The following is a 22,221-nucleotide window of genomic DNA, read 5'->3' as shown; positions in this document are numbered from 1 at the left end:
TTATAAAACTTATTATAATTTGCATATATACTAATATATTGTGAGCTTCTTTTAGACAACAGAACTGATTCAATGTTTAGTGTCTGAACCTATCTTATAGAAACTAAAATCTTCAGCCGGCTTTATCAAAATGCGTCAACAAGGATGAAATATTGCATACAAATGTCCCACCCGTGACGATGGAACATCCCTATGAGAGCTGAGTAGGAACGAGATAAAGACTATTAAACTATAAATATACATTCGCATACCGAATTTCCTTAAGATATCTCAGAAAGAGAGAGGCAGAGACAGATATGGCAAAACAAATCAGCTCGACGCGCCGAATATTTCGATTGTCCTTATTGACGGGTGGATCTACTTATTTTTCTTCTGCTACTTTGACAGATCGAATTAAAGTGAAAATATTTCACATTCATGAAAGGTATAAAAGCATTTAAGAATTCATGGGCTTAACACCGGCTTATAATAATTAAATGTTCAATTATTATGTTTTTTCTAAGAGAAACTGAAAAGAAAGAAAAATTTACTGGCATATTGCGATGGTACCATTTCGGAAACCGCCACGTAATCATCATCAGGCAATTTCGTAATGTTATCAACCACTAGGCTATCCTGCTTGTATTTGTTTCCTGGCTTAATTCAGTTTATCTCATTTTTACACTGACAACACAATTGGGACATTCTGTCTCTATAATTTGTGTGTTATGTAGATTTGTTTTTTGTAAAGTTACTTTTTCGTTGCGAATGAGAAGCTTTGTAAACTCGGGCTCAGTTTTACATATTTATGTTTGTTTGTTTAATGGTGTGTTCAATTTATACTTATTATTTAAGAATTCATAAGCTTAACAGCGGCTTATTACGTGGCAGTTCTCGTTATGGTAGGTACCATCGCAACATGCCAGTAAATGCTTATTTCTTTCTTTTCAGTTTCTCTTAGAAAAAACATAATAATTGAATATTCAATTATTATAAGCCGGTGTTAAGCTTATGAATGCTTAAATAATAAGTATAAATTGACACGCCATTAAACAAACAGGTATAAAAGTATGTTTGCCCATCTTGTTCTAGTTTGAAGGTCAATAGTATGGATGTAGTTGTATAAGAATTACAACTTTTCTAACAAAAAACAATAGCAAAAAGCGATAAAACCAAAAATAGATGAAAAATGTGCGTGGAAAGGAAAAACAACCAATTAGCGTACTACAACCGTTATTAAATTGTATATTGTGGTAAACAATTATATTAATTAAAATGTGGGTGTGGATGACTATTAAAATGGGTACTTACCAGATCGGCAACAATCGGCTCCTCAATTTCGAGTCCTTGCAGCACTTGCTCTCTGCTTAGATGCACTTCGTAGGACATTGTTGGTGTAACAAAAACAACGCGATGTTTACGCGTTTGTAGAATGTTCGCAATTACCATCTGAAAAGAAAAAAAAGAAAAATATGCAAATATTTACAATAACATAACAAACAACATAACAATATGAATAATTAGAAATGAAAGCGTAAAAAATATAGAAAACAAATAAAATAAAGGTAAACGTTAGCGACACTTAAGTGCGGCTAGGCCCACTTTTATATTTGTGTATGAGGATATATAAAGATGTAAAATGCTCCACAAAGCGAAATAGAATGCAAACAAGTAAGACAGTTAACGCCCATGAAACAGACCGTTTTATACTCAGATGTGGCTGAAAAATTGCTTGCAGACATCAGACATTTAACCATATTTAACGCGAATTCACATAATTTTTTAATTTCAAAGTGATTAGGACTGACTGATGCCCCAGTAGGGGAGGAGAAGGAGGAAAAATTAAAATCTTTTCATACAGAAGGCCAGTTCTTGGATATAATTGTGTATATCTATCTAATAGAGCAAAAAGGGACGGAGTGTGGGTAGAAAAACGAATAGCTGAGGGGAGGGAAAAAAAAAGTCCGAATTCTAGACAAAGGGAGAAAAAACAGGAAATATGAACTATAATAAAATAGGAACTAAAAGAAAGTGCTAAAACAAGAATAACTGGCTGGAGATCGATAAATGGAGAAATATAGGGAATGGCACAAAAGAAATGAAGGGTGAAAATTGTGAACAGTAGTGCGATTATGAGTCAGAGCACAGCCAAAAAGAAAACGAACTGCTTAAGTCACTGCGGAATTATTTTTATACATATAAGACTAAACCGCAGGAATTTCCTTAAAAGATTTGTAGGTGAATAAAATTTAAGCGTCTAGAAATTAAAAAAAAAAACAATGCAAGTTCATCTGGAAACGACGCTATATTGGTTTCATAACAATCTCCAAACTGGCGGTCATCAGATGCAGAGCGTGACAGTTGGCAGCCACATTTGTATTCGCAGCGCCCAAGTCTGAGCTCAAAGGCTGCAATTATTTCAGACCCAACCATGACTAAACCAGTTAAGGATTCAATCTCATCTACGCGAAGGGAATCTTGTTACAAATATGAATGTATCATACACATATTAAGCAGGCGAGGCTCTATCATGGACCTGGGGGTTGGGGCGAGATGGCCTAGAAAGTTTAGTTTGTCATATTAATCGTTCCCGAGATGGTCGGACTAGTACCTTAATGGTGCTTTGATACCAGAACGTACCGGATCTATATCCGGCAAAGGTCTTTCAACATCGAGAAGACTCCCCAAAAACATACGGGAAGCGTTAATACAACAACAACAACTAAACTAGTTAAGAGCGCGTTAAAAAGTCTATAAAAAGGGTGCAGTTGTCATTTGGTAGGGTCAGTTGAAATCACTGCGAGGGAATTGAAATAAAACTAGTTCTATTTTTAAATGCAATTGTTCTGCGCTTGTTCGGAACTGGTTCTACTCGCTGCAAGGGAGGTAACGAACATGTTTTCAAATATAGTTCCTAAATGGTGCTGTAGCTATACAGCAACTATGCCGAGTTGATAGTGCAAATGACTCCAAAGTTGTCAATAGAAGTATTTAGTTATAATGCAATTTTTTGCTATCATGAAATTCTTTTTAGGTTTGGTTCAGCATTGCTGCTTAGATGATGTTAGGAAGACGTACCTGCTAACAGAAGGTACTTTTATCCTCCACACGCAGCTGTGGCAGCAGAGGAAGGGGGAGAATCCGCGGTGAGTTGTGGCTAATAAGGATGCCTCGCCTGCTTCACTACACAGTGCCTAAAATCGGTTAGATGCCAAATAATGACCAAATTTATAATATTCGTTATTTTAGTACAGCTGGGTATCTCAAAAATTATATATATGTATGTACATATGTACTTAAGTAAAAAATAGTTGAAGAATGCATGTGAAACCATGTCATACCGTAGGGCTAGATGCATGTGATTCTGACAATATCCAAAAAAAATATTAACTTGTATGGCTCATTCCATTGCTGACAGATCTATGCGAATGTATCTCGAACAATTTCAAAAACAAAAATTATTTTTTGGGATCGACTTTCTAAATTTATCGTTATGAATTCAATGAGAATTGAACTTTAGAAAATTTCAATTATGGTTCAGAATTTTTAAATGTAGTTAACACAATTTCAAATGTAGTTCAGAAAATTTCAATTGAAGTTGGGAGTTTTTATTTGTTTTAAAAAAATTAAAAGTGAGGTACATAAAATTACAACCGAAGTTCGGTTTTTTTATGTGTAGTTAAGATTTTTTCAATTGAAAGTTAAAAAAAAAGACCATCAGAAAATCACTATCGAAGTTCAGAGTTATTATTTGTAACTAGTTAAGACAATAACAACTGAAGTTCAGAAAATGAAAACTGAAGTTCAGAAATTTTGTTTGTAGTTAAGAAAACTTCAATTGAAGTTCAAAAAATGTCAATCAAGTTCAGAAAATGAAATTGGGAGTATGTATTTGTAGGCAAGAAAATTTCAATTGAATTTAGAAAGTTTCATTTGAAGTTCAGATAAATTCAATGAAAGTTCAGAAACTGAGTAACTTTATTGAAATAATCTGAAATTTAATGGTAATTTCTGAACTTCAATTGAAGCTTCTGAACAAAAACGAAAAAAGTGCAGAGCGTTATCATCAAATTTATATTAATTTTATAAGGGAAAACGACCCTTGCTAATTTTGTGGGGATTTTAGCATAATACCTCGAATTGACGGGGAAGTTCGGCCTTAATATTGTAACGAATTTACTGCAAATCCTCTTATTTGCAACCTTCTGCTAAGTTGGAATCACTAAACTGTTGAATATATAACTCCAATATTTAATAATGCAAAATGGCCTTTATTAAAGTACTTCACAATAAATAACTCTACTATTGCTCGCCAGATAGCGTCTTAAATCCAACTGATTCTAGCGCCTCTACTGTTGGTGCTTTTATACTCTATGATATCCTCGTTGCATCTTCTAGGCGCTTCCAGAATTTACTTAGTTACTGCCATATAATTATAACTACAGATGCACGTGTATAGCTTCTCATATGCGCGTGTATTTGTGAGCGACACTTCCACAATTACAATTGCATACTTTTGGGAGGATCTCAGATAACGCATGTGTTTGTGCGTCTCTTATCCGCTGCGTGTACGTACATATGTGTAGGCATAATGATTGATCTATTGATGTGCATACAAGGCACTGCTTAGCATCGGCTTAGAGATGAGAGTATCGCTTAGTGTTGCAATATCTTCTTATAATTATGGGACTATCTGATTTTTTTCTCCAGTTACGTGGAAGTAGGAAATGCTTTCTGCACTAACCAAGTTGTTAAATGGGGGGACCGCGTTTAACATAACTTCGGTTATGGAATTTCTGGCTACTGCGATATCTTATATAGAAATTAGAAGTATTTTTTTAAATAACTTACAGGAAATAAAATAAATAAAATTATATAAAAACAACCTCACTAGTACTTCAGTATTTTACGGGAATACCCAAAATATGTAAATAACAGTAAGTCAACTAAAAAACAAGTTATCTATTAAATTTCCCAAAAAACGTTTATGTTAGAGAACGATTAGAAAACGAATCGAATTCTAATGTATTTCTCTAACATAGAAGGTTACGATATGCGAAACTGTCGAAAATGCTATAATAAAAAAAGGGGCACTTCATTCTTGATATTAAAAAAAAGGGGTAGAATTCGATTAGAATTAGAGTCAATTGTTTTCTAATGTGAAATTTCAATTGAAGCGCAGTTAAATGAAATTATTTAAGATCAATTCGATTGCTTCATTGCTTTATTATATCAAAAACTTTTAATAACATAAACAAAATTTTCGCTGTCATTTATGCCTTCAGTATTTAGCTTTGCGTTGATCTTAAATGGATGAGGGTACGTTTTCATCACATTGCCCACAAATAGCACGTCAACATTTGCCCACTTTCCCTTTTTAGCTTTCTTATTCATTTTCACTTAATACTCTTAATTATTACAAATGAAAACTGATTTTCCAACTATCAACATTTTGGCACAACTTTTCGCGATTTGTAATTATTTTGTATAACACTAAGGATGAGTAATCATAACCTTCAAATAATCGATAATTGTAACATCATATCTCTAGTGTTTCTCAAATCGTTCTCTAATCGAATTCTTAGTTCTCTAACGTAGTTTTCGATTAGAGATGCACTATGTAGAGAGTTACGTTTGAAATTCTTATGTAAAATCGCAATATTTCTCTAACGCTAGAAACTGCTGGGTCAAAGGCCTGTTCAGACATACAATCCTACATCGTACAGATCGTCTTCAATACAATTTTGCGCTATCGTTTCTTTTGCGACAAGATTGAAGATCTTTGAAATTTTTTCGAACGATTTTAAGACTCTTCTGGATGGTTTTTAAACATTTTTTTTTGTTTTCAAAACTGTTTTAAAATTAATGACAGGTTCGTTTCGTTCACATTGCGCCATAAACCCAAGTTAATGACCCAATTTAGAGTTTAGCAGTACTATAAAGCCCCAAAATGATTCATTAACTCAAGTTTTGGCTAAATGTGAATGCAATACTGATATTCGAACCAGTTTGGGAATATTTTTCGAAAAATTTCGGTTCATTAACGCATGATTTTAAGATCTGTTCTGATAATCATACGGCGCTTAAAGTGAAAAAGATTGCGCGCAGATTTTGATTGTAACAAAGTACTTATAACAAAACGTTGATTTTCAGTGACGTTGAATTCGGCAGCTATTACTATGGAATCAAAAATCTATCTGAGTCTATATTTGCATTTTTACAACATTCTTACGCACACAAACCCAACAAGCAACAGAAAAAATATTCAAAGGTTTGAGGAAATGTTAACTCTCTATTTGCATCGTCGATTTTTTCTTTGGGACTACATTTTCTCAAACGTCTTTCAAAGAGTTGTTATTAAGTAGCGCTGAAACTGACAGGCATTTGGAAAAAATATTTCTATTTCATTCCGTTCCGCTAATGCTTGATATACATAAGTTAAAGAACGTTCTACACGGTTAATTCAGGAGCACTTTGAGGTCTAACGATTGAAATAAGAAAATGAGTTGGTTCTAATATTGAGTTTGATCAAAAATGGTTAGAAAGTCCTAGAAGGTTTGAGCCATATACATATGTAATACATTTTTTTGCAATTGTAGCAGCATAAGGTTCATTTGCAGGACAGGTTAACTTTTTAACTCAGTTGACCTAGCATGAGGGGTTAAACTCATACCTTTTTGACAAATTTTTAAAATTAACTCTGAGCGAAAAAATTTACTTGCCTTTCTGAAAGTGGGCCTAAGTGGGACAAGAAAAAATTTAAATTTAGGTACATTCGATTATTGAATACCAAAACAAAAACATTTAAACAGCAATATACTGGCACTCTGATGTTTTAAGTGTACCGAGCCTGTCGTAGCAAATGACTTGCAGCGATTTTTTTGAGTTTATATGAAAAATTTATCAATTTGAAAACTTTGAAAAATTCTTTTCTAAAATGAGGCCGTTAGTTATTTCAGATTAAGGTCGCTTCTCAAATAGAGATTGAACAAGAAAGTTAATTGGGTACACCTACATATATATATATGACAATATAAAGGACAAAGCTGTAAAAGGCAGAAAATATACTTTTTATGCTTCTACGTATGTATAAAAAAAACTCAACAAAAATTTGCTGGCATTGAAATCACACATCGTAGGTTAGATATAGATGACAATTTCACTTTAAATAACATTCGGAAGTGTTTTACACGCAACTTTGCATTACAATCTGTCATAAATTCAAAAAATTCAAATATTCAAAGGAATGTGATTTTCAACAATTCTCATCGTTATTTCTAAAGCAATGTGTTGGTCCCATTGCTGAGCCGTTGTTGCATTTATTCAACTTATCGTTAAGGTCGGGAATTTTCTTAGATGAATGGAAAACTACTTTTATCCAACCTATTCATAAGAGTGGTAGTAAAAATGATGTTACCAACTATCGTCCAATATCGAAGATTCCGGTTATTTCTAAACTTTTTGAGAAAAGGGTGATGAGTAAATTATTATCATTGGTTAAGCATAATATCTGCCCATATCAGCATGGTTTCATTCCAGGACGTTCGACAGTTACCAATCTTGCTATTTTTCCAAATTATTGTATCTCGGCTTTCACAGATGGCTGTCAACTGACTGCATCTATACAGACATATCTAAAGCTTTTGATAGAGTATCTCACAGAGCTTTATTGGCAAAATTACAAAAATTGGGTTTCCATTCCGCATTTTTGCAGTGGATATATTCCTCTTTATCTAACAGAGTAAATTTTGTTGTCATTGATAATGTAAGATCATCACCATACGTAGCAACCTCAGGTGTGCCTCAGGGAAGTATCCTAGGTCCTCTTATTTTTATTCTTTTTATAAATGACGTGTTTCTTTCAAGCAATGCAGTTATCTCCTCTACGCTGATGACTTAAAAATCTTTTTCAAAATTAAGAATGAGTCCGATGCTCTCACTCTTCAATCAGAGTTAAATAATTTTAATGGCTGGTGCTGTAAAAATATGCTTGCACTTAATGCCAACAAGTGTTACTGCGTAAGGTACTCAAAATTATATAATAAGTTGATTTCAACTTATTACGTCAGTGACATGCCTTTAGTTAGGGTGAACAAAATCCGAGATCTGGGTATTGTATTCGACTCATCGTTTACATTTACTGAGCATCTAAATTTTATAATCCCCAAGGCATATTCCCTATTGGCCTTTATTAAGAGAAATGGATCTGAGTTTAAGGACCCTTATACTAAAAAGCTATTGTAAAATGCCTTTGTACAATCTAGACTTGAATATGGTTCCATAATATGGAGTCCCTATTATGAGGTACATAAGAAAAGGATTGAACGTGTACAAAAAATATTTATGAAATACTGTTTATCTGATATAAGATTTGATTTGCTCCTCCCCTCATATATTTCAAGGTGTAGGCTAATAAATATGCATACGTTAGAGAGTAGAAGGGTTATCTCATCGATAATATTGTAACGAATTTTACTTGCAAATCCTCTTATTTGCAATCCTCTGCTAAGTTCGAATCACTAAACTGTTGAATAAATAACTCCAATATTGAATAATGTAAAAAATGGCCTTTATTAAAGTACTTCACAATGACACTTATACTTTGCTACTCGCTGGCTTAATAACCAAACTGATTGATAACTCAAATTGAACTCTACTATTGGCCGCCAGATCGCGTGCTTAATCAATAACTGATTGATTGCTCAACTCAAAATGAATTCCAGCGCCTCTTCATCTGTTGCCTTTTATACCCTTTGGTTTCCTCGTTCGCATTTTTCCAGAATGTACTAGCATTGTCCATGAGCTCTCAAACTTCTCAGCTATAACTAAAATTGCACAATTTTATACTTCTTTTAGGCGCTTCCAGAATCTACTAGTCCAGTAGCTCTCAAACTTCTCAGATATATGCATGTGTTTGCGCATTGACTCTCCGCTGCTCGTATTCGTACATGGTACATATGTGTAGACGCAATTATTTATTCGTTTATGTAGATACATAAAGATTGAATTATTGATGTGAATGTTTGTAGTTTACAGTCTCTCGCGCGCACATAGGCGTATAAGTAAATGCATCTGTGTGTGACATCTCTCTGGGCTGCCTTATATATGTGTATACTTGATTTGATTATTAACGTAAATACTGCTTGGCATGGCCTTAGCATCGCCTTAGTGATGGGATAACTTAGTGATGCTAATATCCGTGACAATATTTATCTACGACATTATTAATGGCAATATCGATTGTCCCATGCTTTTGGAGTCTTTGAACTTTTACGTTCCATCACGGAATTTGCGACAACATAACATGTTTTCTATTGATCAGTTTAAGTCTAATTATGCTCTAAATGGGCCGATCACACGAGCTCTAATTGCCATCAACTCATTAAACAATGATCATTGTTTTGATTTTTCCGTATCACGCTTTTGTTATTATGTTAATCTTTTAACACTTTCTACTTATATATGAGAAATTTTTGTTAATCTAGTCTGTAAGATTATTGTAAATCATAGGCTGAATAAATAAATATGAAATATGAAATTTAGTGGATTAGTGGATTGATATTAATTAACTCATTATTTTGTTGTATTGTATCATTAAAGAGCTCTAAAAGCAAAAAGCATATCGTTGTTGTCGTTTTAGAAGCGTTTAAGGGCCGCTTTCACAATCTTCAGTTAGTTGCTTATCTATAAGTTATCGAAATTTTCTCCATGCTAATTAAATATATGTACAAAATAATCGATTTAACCTGGGATTAATCACACTCTGTTGGTAAAAACGAAAATGTCATATGAAGCTACATATATGATAGATTGCTATCTAACTTTAACGGAGATGGTTAAAACGATCCTAAGGCAATCTCCGAAGGTATAAAAATTGCCAAAATACGAGCCCTCAAACCAAAGCGGTTTTCGATAAGTGGCATCACAATGGACCTTCATGTTATCCAAGTGAGCTTCTCCTATCAGGGTGGCTACCACCTAACCTAACCTAATTTATAATTATTTATTTTTAATTTCTTTCTTATTGCCGAGTCGTTGATGGGCAGTAGTTTGTCAAGTGTCGAGATCTAAAACTGCTCAGCTACAGAAGTGATATAATCAGCTGAGCATCATACTTAAATTAATAGAACAGGATCAAACATAACAAACTGTTAAGAGAGGTAAGAAATACCATTTTATGGAAAAAAGGTAGTCCGAGCTATCAAATGAGTAGAGATGGGAAAGGGGTAAATACCCAAATGGTAAATACACGGTAAATTTGTTATATATGGTAAAAATGGATAAATACCCAAATATTTACCCAAAAGAAGGGTAAAAATAATATTTTGGAAAATATGGGAAACAAATAGACAAATTCAATCCCAAATGTAAGATATTGGTTAGTTATCCATTGCGCTATCGGTTGAATTAGTTTTAATCTGTAATCCAGCGTTTTTAATAAATCTTTACCCGATTATGCATACCGTTGCCCAAATTTAAGTTAACCCAGTAAATATTTTAATTCGAAAAGAGTCAGAAAAAATATCTAAATTAGAGCGTTTACAGTCGCTATGTGCTCATTTGGGAGGCGGAAATCAATGTATTTCCCTTCTTGCAATTGTCGTCCTGTATAAGCCTATTAACGTACAACATTTGAGCCTAAATAAGAGCCCGACATGAGACTTAAAACGCTTTAAAACAACTGTAATAAACTCTAATTATATGACACCTATTTGGCTTATTTATTAGACATCGTCAGCGTTTATTGGGGGCTTATATAGTTCGATACACCAGACAGAGCGCAGCAGGTTTGCGGTCACATTAAAAATGTCGAGAAGCGTCCATGAGCTGAAAAACGTCGATGATTATACAAAAAAAGAATAGGAAGGGTAACAATGATATACAAATGTAATTGATTTTGTATCAAAACGAATTGTCGTAACAGTCTCAATATTTGTTCCAACCCCGCTTTGACAGTCATAAATATTTGATAAACGATACTTTTTGCTTTTAGGCCGTTAAATAAAAGGCAAAAATTAAATTTCTTTTAACCTCCTACGAGTTTCGACGCTTTTCTGATTCCTACATTGCTCACTTATTTTGGAATCGTTTCGAATTCTTAAATTATGAGCGTCGTGAGCAGGTTTGAGGGGTTGTTTGCGTAAATATGTGTACCCTATAAACATCCTCTAAGCGCTTACAGCTCTGGAGTTCAATATGAGTCCGCAATATGTGAAAAATATGAGCTTCAAAAATTCTATCACCTAAGAGTGTTTTATGACTCCAATTTGATGAAATTTTGAACAAACGAAATAAAAACTCGGAAATTTTTCTGCAACAATTTATTCCTAATAAAAATTTAATTCAACTAACACTAATTCTATTTCTATCTTATCCTCATGGGAGTTTTATCACAACAATTTTCTCCTCTACGTTTTCTGCTTCGGATATGTGTCAAAAACTCTTCCTAAAAGCCCGGAAGTAGTGTCATTAAAGAACTCAAAATCAGCAGTATATGAGGCCTATAAGGTTCATAAATGATATCGGAAGGAAACTTATGTTAGAGGCAAAATATGAGCGTGCTAGAAGTCATATAGCAATTATTTCAGGCTCCTAAATGAGTTCACAACGAATGCAAACGATCCAAAGTTCGAACTCCTTTCAGACTAATTGTTCACTCCGAGTGTTTGCTGGGTTGTTCAAAACGAAAATTTTTTAATTTCAAATGACGTATAAATTTAATTGCTGAATTGTAATTCCAAGCAGCCTCGATTCAAATGATTTTTAAATACCCAAAAAAGATATAAAAAGGAATATTCCGGGTATTTTCTCGGTATTTATCCTTAAAAATGGTAAATACCCGATAAAATCCCATCTCTACAAATGAGTTTGAGTGGGAGTTATAATCTTGACACAAATACCGGAAAGGCCCGTTCAGTTCGAAACGAAAATTTTTTTCATGCATTTTAAAAGGCATATTTATCTGTTGTGAGCATTTTCAGCGCACCGAGCAGGTAACCAAAAGGAGTACCTTGTGAACTCCTCTGTTCGGCCGATATTGAAAACAGTTAATGCAATCGAGATAAACTATTCAAATAGTACATTTTTAAAGTCTCCTGATATAGATCTTAAAATACAATTAATTTTGGAACTTCGCTTGGAAAAAAAGTACTGAATTTTTAAACGGTTCGTTAAACGCATACATAAGAACATAGAAATCTGTCACAAACAACAATTTATAAAATGTAAAATGTACAAGGCAACAAAGCATGTTTTGTGCTATTAAAGGATAGCCTGTAAGAGCCTGTCAAGTTGTCGTGTTACCGGCCATTGTCATTACCAGCTGGCCACTGAGGCAACAAAGTTCAGGCCATATATGTATATAATATAAATAGGTATCTATGCATGCACATATGTTGACTCACGGACATAAGTCCATATATACACCCTACTTTCGTTGTTTATATTAGCGTTGACAAAAGTGTACAACCAGCACCAGTTACATAGCTTGCCTTCTAATATGTTAAGTCGAGCAAGACGACCATTGTAATAAACTTTGAAAAAAGTCTTTTTGCCGAAAATTCGTATAGCAGTGAGCGTCCGAGCCAACTTTCTCGCCGAGACATCATCTTTCTGCTTCAAAATGAGTCCAAAATATAGCAAACTCAACAGGCAATTGTACAGTCCAAAAAACTCCGAACAACCTTAGACTAACAAAGTTGCTTCTATCATTAAAAAGATAGGACTGTAGACACATGACGGGTATTCTGACTGGACACTGCTTCTGGCGTCACATGCCTTTAAATTAGGCTTGGTCAGTGATAGCAGATGTAGAAAATGCGGGTTGGAGGAGGAAATGATCAAGCACGTTCTGTACTCGTGCCCTATGCTTGCGAGGCTAAGACTCCAGCTATTAGGAGTGATACAGCTGTCAGATCTAGAAGCAGCAGGTGGCTTAAGTCCTAGAAAACTTCTAGTATTTGCCAAGAGGACGGAGTTATTTTATAACATAGGTACTGGTTTTTGATAGGGTTTTTCAGCTTGGCCGTTAAAACAAACTTCTGGTAACACTACGGACTCATTCAGTCTATGTGAGGTCCTCATGGACTGGCCAGTTCTACCTAACCTAGGAACAGCTTTCACAGCAGAACACCACATAAAAGCATATTTTTTCTATAAAAAAACCGTAGAATTCGCTTGGAGTTCGCGAAAGCACACATGAAAAAGGGGTAGGATTTTTGGAAAAAACCTTCGTTTACCAAAGAGTCAAGGTTCAATACTTTCGGTAGCGATGGAAGTATAAAAGTGTGGAGGAAGAAAAATACTGCACTGGATCCAAAAAATTTGGTAACAACTGTAAAACGATGGTGGCAGCAGTGTTATGGTTTGAGAAGCTCTTGCGGCTTCTGGAGTTGGTAGAATGACATTTATTGAGGTTAATATGGCTTGTTTTTGATACAAGCCTTTATTAGAACATATTTTGAAACCTCGGAGCAAGTTGGATCTTTCAGCAGGATACCGATCCAAAATGCACGGCATATACTGCTACTTTACTATGCTCCAAGATAATTTAATACACCACGCCAAAACTCATAGTTGAATATTATTGAGCATGTTTGGGAAATTTAAGAACAGAAAATTAAAAAAACCATATTTCTAGCGTTGCTGTCCCGCGTTACAGAAGCTTGGAACAGAATAACACCTGCAGAGTTAACAAATTTAGTAGCCTCAATGCAACGACGGCGTCAAGACGTTGTTGATGCTAACGGTGGACAGACTAAATACTAAAAAAACAACATTATTTAGTGTTACGTGACGCTCTTCATACTAAAACATGTTCTGTATCGTGTTATACGATCTAAAAGCAATTTTACTCAAACAATAAATCAGAAACTGTCAAAAGATTGGTAAAAATGATAATAAGTGATACTGGTAGCCTGAATTTCACAAATTTTCTTAATTTGATTAGCAATTTCAGAGTTATTGTGATTTAAAACAATATTTCGATATTTGGGTACTGTATGTAGACTTTTGTCACCGTTGTTTTCACGTATTTTTGTAGTTAATTATGTTTTAACCAAGTGAGGAAGGCTAAGTTCGGGTGTAACCGAACATTACATACTCAGCTGCTAAATTACAGCTTGCAAAATTTTTAAATTAAAATTAAAAGTGGACGTTAATTAACGAGCTAACAGGTGATGTTGTTTGGCAACATCCGGTACCTTCATCTGTTCGTTTCTGTCGGCCTATATTAATAGAATTTAACAAAGAAACTCCCGAGAAAATTAAAGCTCTTGTGTATGAAATAAAAGGTGAAATAATTTCTTTGGGGCCACCATTAATTAACAAAGAATATGAGGGAGTACAAATGAAGCACGACCTCTTTCTTACAATGATAGATGGCAAAGTAAATAAATAAATAAATGTAAGGCGCGATAACCTCCGAAGAGATCTAAGGCCGAGCTTCTCTTCCAATTTGCGTCGTGCTCCTCTTGATTTTCCCTACAAATTGGCCGGAGGGGACCTACATGTTTTATGCCGACTCCGAACGGCATCTGCAAGGCAGATGAGTTTTCACTGAGAGCTTTTCATGGCAGAAATACACCCGGAGCGCTTCCCAAACACTGCCGAGGGGCGACCCCGCTTAGAAAAATTTTCTTCTAATTGAAAAACCTTATTTCTAAAATTTTGATGTTGCTTTGCCCGGGAGTTGAACCCAGGGCATACGGTGTGATAGGCGGAGCACGCTGCCATCACACCACGGTGGCCGCCATGGCAAAGTAGCTCAGGTATTAACAGATACGCCTTCGGGTTCCACATGTACAATATGTGGAACTACTCCAATCACCATTTTTTATGTTTTTATTATTTAAATTGATAAAAAGGTTATTGATTTTTAATCAGAAACAGGCCTTTATTTTCCATAGTGCGGTGTCACGCCCATCTACCAAGTTTCATCGCTTTATCCGTCTTTGGTAATGAATTATTGCACTCTTTCGGTTTTTTGAAATTTTCGATATCGAAAAAGTGGGTATGGTTATAGTCCGATTTCGTTCATTTTAAATGGCGATCTAAGATTAGTGCCCAAGAACATACATACCAAATTTCACTAAGATAACTCAAAATTTACTCAAGTTATCGTGTTTACGGACAGACGGACGGACATGGCTAAATGAATTTCTTTTTTCGCCCAGATCATTTTGATATATAGAAGTCTATATCTATCTTGATTAGTTTGTGCCGTTACGAATTATCGTTATGCGAACAAAGTTAATATACTCTGTGAGCTCTGCTCAGCTGAGTATAAAAAGGTGTAAAATAAAACTGTATAATCACATTTTTCAGAAAAGTTATTAGGCTTTCAAGACAGTGCATGTAGACTTTTGTCCGTCACTGTATGTACTTGAAAGTGAGTGTATGCAAATATTGATATTTTAAAATGCACAACACTATATACTGGGGAATACTTTAAGCCAAAAATAACAAAAAATAATAATGCAAATTGAAAGAGAATACACTGCATTCAATACAGTAAAGAGAAAGTGCATAACAGATAAATAGCAAAAACATGCATACATAAAAACAAATGTGCTTATCAGTGAGGTAGCCAGGATTTCGGAATGAGGGTTGAATGAAACGTTCTACATTCCTCAATAGCTAACGGTGTTACACAATGGGTTTGAATTCAAAACAACTGATGTAAGGAAGTCTAAGTTGGGGTAAAACCGAACATTATATAGCTAGATATGGGAAAGGGGTAAATACCCAAATGGTAAATACCTGGTAAATTTGTTATATATGGTAAAAATGGATAAATACACAAATATTTGCCCAAGAGAAGAGTAAAAATAATATTTTGGAAAATATGGAAAACAAATAGACAAATTCAATCCCAAATGCACCCAATTTGTAAGATATTGGTGCGTAGTTATCCATTGCGCTATCGGTTTAATTAGTTTTAATCTGTAATCCAGCTTTTTTAATAAATCCTTACCCGATTATGCCCAAATTTTAGTTACAATTTTAAGTCAAAGAGTCAGAAAAAATATCTAAATTAGAGCGTTTACAGTCGCTATGTGCTCATTTGGGAGGCGGAAATCAATGTATTTCCCTTCATGCAATGGTCGTCCTATATGAGCCTATTAAAGTATATCATTTGAGCCTAAATAAGAGTCCGACATGAGTCTTAAACGACTTTTAAACATCTCATATTATACTCCACTGGAACTCTTTCTGGCGTCATTATAAACTCTGATTATATGACATCTATTTGGCCTATTTATTAAACATCGTCAGCGCTTATTGGGGGCATATATAGTTGGACACACCAGGACAGAGCGCGGCAGCTTTGCGGTCAAATTAAAAATGTCGACAAGCGTCCATGAGCTGAAAAACGTCGATGCTTATACAAAAAAAGAATAGCAATAAATGAAAAATTGTCGTAACAAAGTATTTGTTCCAAACTCGCTTTGGCAAACATAAATATTTGATAAATTATAGTTTTCGCATGCTAGGTTAGAAGCTTTTAGGCCGTTAAATAAAAATTAAATCTTCTTTTACCCTCCTACGCCCACTTATTTTGGACTGGTTTCGGATTCTTAAATTATGAGCTTGATGATCATGTTTGAGGAGTAGCTTTGTTTGCGTAAATATGTGTACCCTATAAACATTCTCGAAGCGCTTACAGGTCTGGAGCTCAATATGGGTCCGAAATATGTAAAAATATCAGCCTCAAAAATGCTATCTCCTAAGAGTCTTTTATGACTCCAATTTGAAGAAATTATGAACATACGAAAAACATTAAGATTAGTAAACGAGGCAGCTCCGGAATAAAAGCTCAGAACTTTTTCTGTGACAATTTATTCTTAATAAAAATTTAATTCAACTAATACTAATTTCATTTCTGTCTTATCCTCATGAGAGTTTTATTATAACGTTTTTCTCCCCTACGTTTTCCGCTTCGGATATAAGTCAAATATTCTTCCTAAAAGCCCGGAAGTAGTGTCATTAAAGAACTCAAAATTAGCAGTATATGTGGCCAATACAGCTCATAAATGATATCGAAAGGAAACTTATGTTAGAGGCAAAATATGAGCGTGCTAGAAGTCATATAGCAATCACTTCAGGCTCCAAAATGAGTTCATGACGAGTACAAACGAACAAAAGTTTGGACTGCTTTCAGATTAATTGTTCACTCCGAGTGTTTGCTGGGTTGTTTGTTTAAAATCAAAACATTTTTTTTTTTAAATGACGTATAAATTTAATTGCTAAATTGTATTTCCATGCAGCCTCGATTCAAATGATTTTTAAATATCAAAAAAAAAACATAAAAGGAATACACCGGGTATTTTCCTGGTATTTACCCATAAAAATGGTAAATACCCGGTACAATCCCATCTCTATATATAGCATAAAGTGTGGTACTCTTGATTTTGAACCTCGTTTAAGTTCGGCGTTTTCGACATCAAGTAAAAAAAAATTAAAAAGACTTCGGGGTCTAGTAGCCCGAAAGGTGTGTACCTCATTCCTAAAGGATATGCATAGCATATATCTGCGTCAAGAGTCAGTTACGATAAGTTTGTGAAAATATTTTAATATTTGTTAGATCGAGCTACCTCTTGCGTTACTCGGAATCATCAAAACGGGGCTAGTAAGCCCAACAAAGAAGCGACTGGCGCGAGTTGTTGGCCAGTCAATTAAGTAAGTAATGAGGCAGACAAGAAAATTATAATAAAAATTTAATTATTAACGAAAGCAGCAAATATATCCCCCAATTTCGCCCGGCTCCCGCTAGCTCCACCACTTGTATTTAAATATATATCGGCATATATGAACATACATATATATGTTTTATTCATAATTGAAGTGCATACATATGTACTGCATGTATTTGCTTACCTTATGGTTGTATTTGTACAAACTATCGCGTGCCTTGGTAATCAATAAATTCTCGTCAGTTTCCAATTTGAATGATACAACAAATGCATGAGGCACCCAAAGACTTGCTAATGGTGCCAACATTTTTGGCACCAACTGCAATGATATTGTTGGAGCACCTTGACCGGACTGTATTTTGTGTGTGGGCTGCAATAAAATAATGACAGAGTTCAAATTAAAATTTATGCAAGGCAGGTACTTGATATGCTAAAATTATCGTATGTTTAAAAAATTTATTGTTTGTTTCTTTAAAGTTCATCCGTGGCGGAACTAGGAAGAGGTGACTGCCAGAAATTAGCTGATTGGTACTTCTTTAATATGATTTGACACTTTAACTTCCGGCGCAAGTACGATTTTGACGTTAGTCCATCGATTTACAAAAACAAAGTAAATGGAATTTTTATTTATGTTTGCATGTGTGTCACCTTGCTGCCACCTTGTATGGTTCTGCCATGAGTTCAGCAGAGCGGAGCCGGCAATAAAAAAAGTATAAAAAAGTTTTACATTTATTCATTTTTCATATAAATCTCATTTTTCCAGCAGGTCGTTTATAAGGCTAAATCTACCAAACTTTTCTTTGTAGTCACAGGAAAACTCTTTGCAGATGCCTTGGCAGCAAAAATTTAAATTGAAGTTGCAGTTAGGTTAGGTTGAACTGGCCGGTCCTCACATAGACTGAATAAGTCCGTAGTGTTACCAGAAGTTTGTTTAATGACCAAACTGAAAACCCCTTTCAAAAACCAGGACCTATGTTATAAAATAACTCCGTCCTCTTGGCAAATACTAGAAGCTTCCTAGGACTTAAACCACTTGCTGCTTCTAGATGTGACAGCTGTATCACTCCTAATAGCTGGAGTCATAGCCTGGCAATCGCAGGGCACGAGCACAGAACGTTCATAAGGCAAAATCCATCAAACTTTTCTTTGTAGCCACAGGAAAACTCTTTGCAGATGCCTTGGCTGCAAAAATATATAAAAATATACATTGAAATTGCAAAGTTTTGTTATGTAAAATCGGATGATACCACGCTCGCTTTTTCGACACCGAAAATTTCGAATGAATTTGCGATAATTCAATACCAAATACTGAGAATGTCGTTAACTTGGTTCGCTTATTACCCAGGATCTGCGGTGTGGTAGGCGGAGCACGCTACCATCACACCACGGCGGCGCATAAGTAGTCATATTCAAAGTAAATTAGGTACAAAATTTAGAAGAAGATTTTTGACATAATTTCCCATGAGCTATCTGTAACTACTAACTTGAAATCTATTTTGTTTTGAGACTACGACTATGTTGAGGATTTACAGATTGCCTATACTCACTTCAATCTTCCAATCATTATAATTTTAAATTCAAAAAAAGTGTCAACTTCAGTTTACTTGAATCACTTCACAACTTAAAAATTTGATTGTTACTTCACCGTATAGAAATCACATACAACTGTTGGAGTATTCTACTTAAGCACTGACTTTTATAGCTTTACTCATATTTCGATGTATGCATCGTTATCTCAGCCGTTTCTGTAGCGTCACTGGTTTTGACTAATATCTGATAACATTTGAACATTTATGTACATTAGACCGGTATGTTGAAAAAGATGTATGTATGTCCTATTATTACTGTTTTCAATGGTAAATCGCCCTTCGGTGATGTTGTTATTATGTTAACAATGCTTCGCCCCATTCAATAGGTGTACCCACTCACAAATTGTCCTCAAAGTTGCCTAACGGAAGTCCGAGGAAATTGGCAGTTTCAACAGGGGTGGATCATAGGGAAGTTGTTGTTATAGGCGAAAAGATGGTTGGTGTTGGCCAGGGTGACTCTTATCTCCTTTTTTCTTCATCTACAGGGGTTGGATAGTGTATTTTGATAACGGAGTTTATCATTCGCTAAGTAGCAAAGATTGTAACCTATGTATATAGTTTTGTAGAACATTTCATTTTATTCCAATCAAGTTCAACTATTAGCCGTCATCCAGTGAGTTTTCTTGCTACGTATCACGCTCAATTTTCACGGGAATGCTCTGCATCATTCGTAAACTTGAGAAGTAGAGGTCGTGATACTTTTATACACATGAGCTGGGATAGGCAGATTTCGCTGTTGTGTTTCATTTAACACATACGGCTAAAGACCAAGCCGCGACATCAATTTTTGAAAAAGTTAGTTTATTAAAAGTAGAACCCGACTTCTATCTGAATTTATCTGTCTCAAATCGTTGTTGTTGGATTTATATGCAAAATTGTTTATTTGGTTCCGGACCATGAGTAGTTAAAAGTCATCCTGATTTTTAAGAATTTTTGAATATTTCCTGCAACATTTATCAGCGGGTAAGACAACACGACTTTGAAGTTGACAACTTCGACTCGAAATCCACAGCAGAGACAGTCAGTTTAATTTAAAATTTTTTTAAATAAAATTACATACATTTTTAAGAACGTCATTCCTATAACCAAGGCAAAAGAATAGTTTTTAGGAAAACTACTTGTTTACGTTGAAGGATTTCTATGGCTTTATCCTATACCAGTTTTTATTATTTCAATAGCTATATCGCTTCATCTTAGGAAATTAATTTTTATTGTACTGTGGAAAAAATCTAAACCTGTTAAAACGCCACTTTACACGGGATTTGTGGTATTCTAACGAATATCTTATGCCTAAAAGCATCAAAAATTGCTAACTCCTTTTTTATTAACGGGACGGTCTAATTTACGGTGAATGCATGGAAGATCACTCCATCTGGTCAGCCCTTTTAAAACCTTATCTCGAGATACTTTCAAAAACACTATGTACATATATTGTGTGTTGAGTATAGTTGTATTGCTGCACAAACCAGTATCAACACATTGTAAAGAATACATTCTTTGCTATGTTAATTCTACCACTACACACTTCGACCCATGAAAAGTTTAAGATTTTTTTTTTAGAATAGCGTATTTATCCGCAATAAATGCAATTCTTATAAATATTTAACATGAGAGACGCGTCCATATTTATTGATGGAGCAGGATTAATGATTTCCATTTTATTTAGTATCTATATTATCTATATTTTTAGATCAGTGCTCTTCATTTCATAGCACAATTGTGAACATTATATTCAAAGCCCCGTCACATAAGCATTCTTCACATTAGAAAATGCGTATATGAGGTCGAATGTTATCAAGTATCAGCCATAAATAATACACTGAGGGCAATATATAACTAGATCTGTAATGCACAAGGGCTTGGAATACAAACGCGGCTTTTTTTTGTTGTAGTATGTGTTTACATGGAGAAAGTATGAGCATAGAATTCACGCATGAGATGTTTACTGCTTATAGCTCGGACAAATAAGCAGTTTTTCATATACATAGATGAGTTTAACACATGCTTGCTTATGCATTATGAGTAGATTGCACGTATTTTTATGGAGAATGGTAGAATGAGCGACACTGGCGCCATCTGATATTGAAAAGTAGCCAACTCCCCAATTTTGTTCCAAGAAAATCATAAGAAGAAATTTCGCGAAGCACTGTTATAAACATTCTCACTATACAAGAAAAATTCTTGCTAACATATTTAGGACACAAAGGTTGTAAATACACAAAGGTTGTAAATATATTTTGATCTATTCTAAAAAACAGGCAACTCCTATGCGGGGTATTTTGTTCCTTTGTGAAAATTGTTACCTGCTCGCAACGCAAAAGCGTTACACTTTTACGCTGCATAAAATGACGGTGTGGCAGTGTAACCATGCTAAATCAGCTGATCGTGACAATTTATTATCGTAACTTCAAAAATTTTTACCAAAGAAAATTTTATTAAAATGAAGGCAATAATATCTCATGAATTTTTATTATTATTGACAACGCGCTTGTGAGAATCAGCTGTTACTCGGCGTAGCCATTTATGTTCCTTTCATGCACTATAAAAATTGACACTTTTCCAGAGTAGGAGTAAGTTTATTAAGGTTTTACCATTTATTTAGGCAAACAATTTTTTCAGAAAAGAAAACACTATAATTTTTGAATTTTTATTAAGAGTGTACCCGAGTTTTAACTTTTAATAAAATCTCGAAAAATCTCTATATGTGAAAGAATTCTTAAAGGGCCAATTAAACTTCCTTAACCTTAACGCCATAGTCGTAACTATGCCCATATCCATAAGCATCTCCAATGAGATCGATTAATGGTGCCTTAACCTAAAAATCGAGAAAATTTCATAAAAATGAAGAAAACGCAAAAAATTACAAGCATATTCCACAAAAGATAAGTCTCTTAGTCATAACGTATGCAAAAGAATGAATAAAATCTACAAAAAGTTATTAAATTCATCAACTCAAATAT

At 34.6% G+C, this 22,221-nt stretch overlaps 1 protein-coding gene across 6 annotated transcripts in view; it reads right to left on the bottom strand.

The window, feature by feature from the left end:
• Positions 1-22,221, bottom strand: part of Ppcs (phosphopantothenoylcysteine synthetase) — a 167,049-nt gene that overhangs the window by 94,481 nt on the left and 50,347 nt on the right. For all 6 annotated transcript variants that reach the window (XR_010948988.1, XR_010948989.1, XR_010948991.1 and 3 more), the window contains exons 4-5: positions 17,857-18,042; positions 1,291-1,428 (exon numbers count right to left, since the gene is read on the bottom strand). Coding sequence is in view for 1 of the 6 variants with exons in the window: in XM_067761487.1 (XP_067617588.1) it covers positions 1,291-1,428; positions 17,857-18,042 (324 nt within the window). In the remaining 5 variants the exon portion in view is untranslated. The remainder of the gene's footprint in view (positions 1-1,290; positions 1,429-17,856; positions 18,043-22,221) is intronic.

The sequence above is a fragment of the Eurosta solidaginis genome, chromosome 1, assembly GCF_040869045.1.
Source record: "Eurosta solidaginis isolate ZX-2024a chromosome 1, ASM4086904v1, whole genome shotgun sequence".
NCBI lineage: Eukaryota > Metazoa > Arthropoda > Insecta > Diptera > Tephritidae > Eurosta > Eurosta solidaginis.
This window is presented reverse-complemented; position numbering and strand designations above follow the sequence as displayed.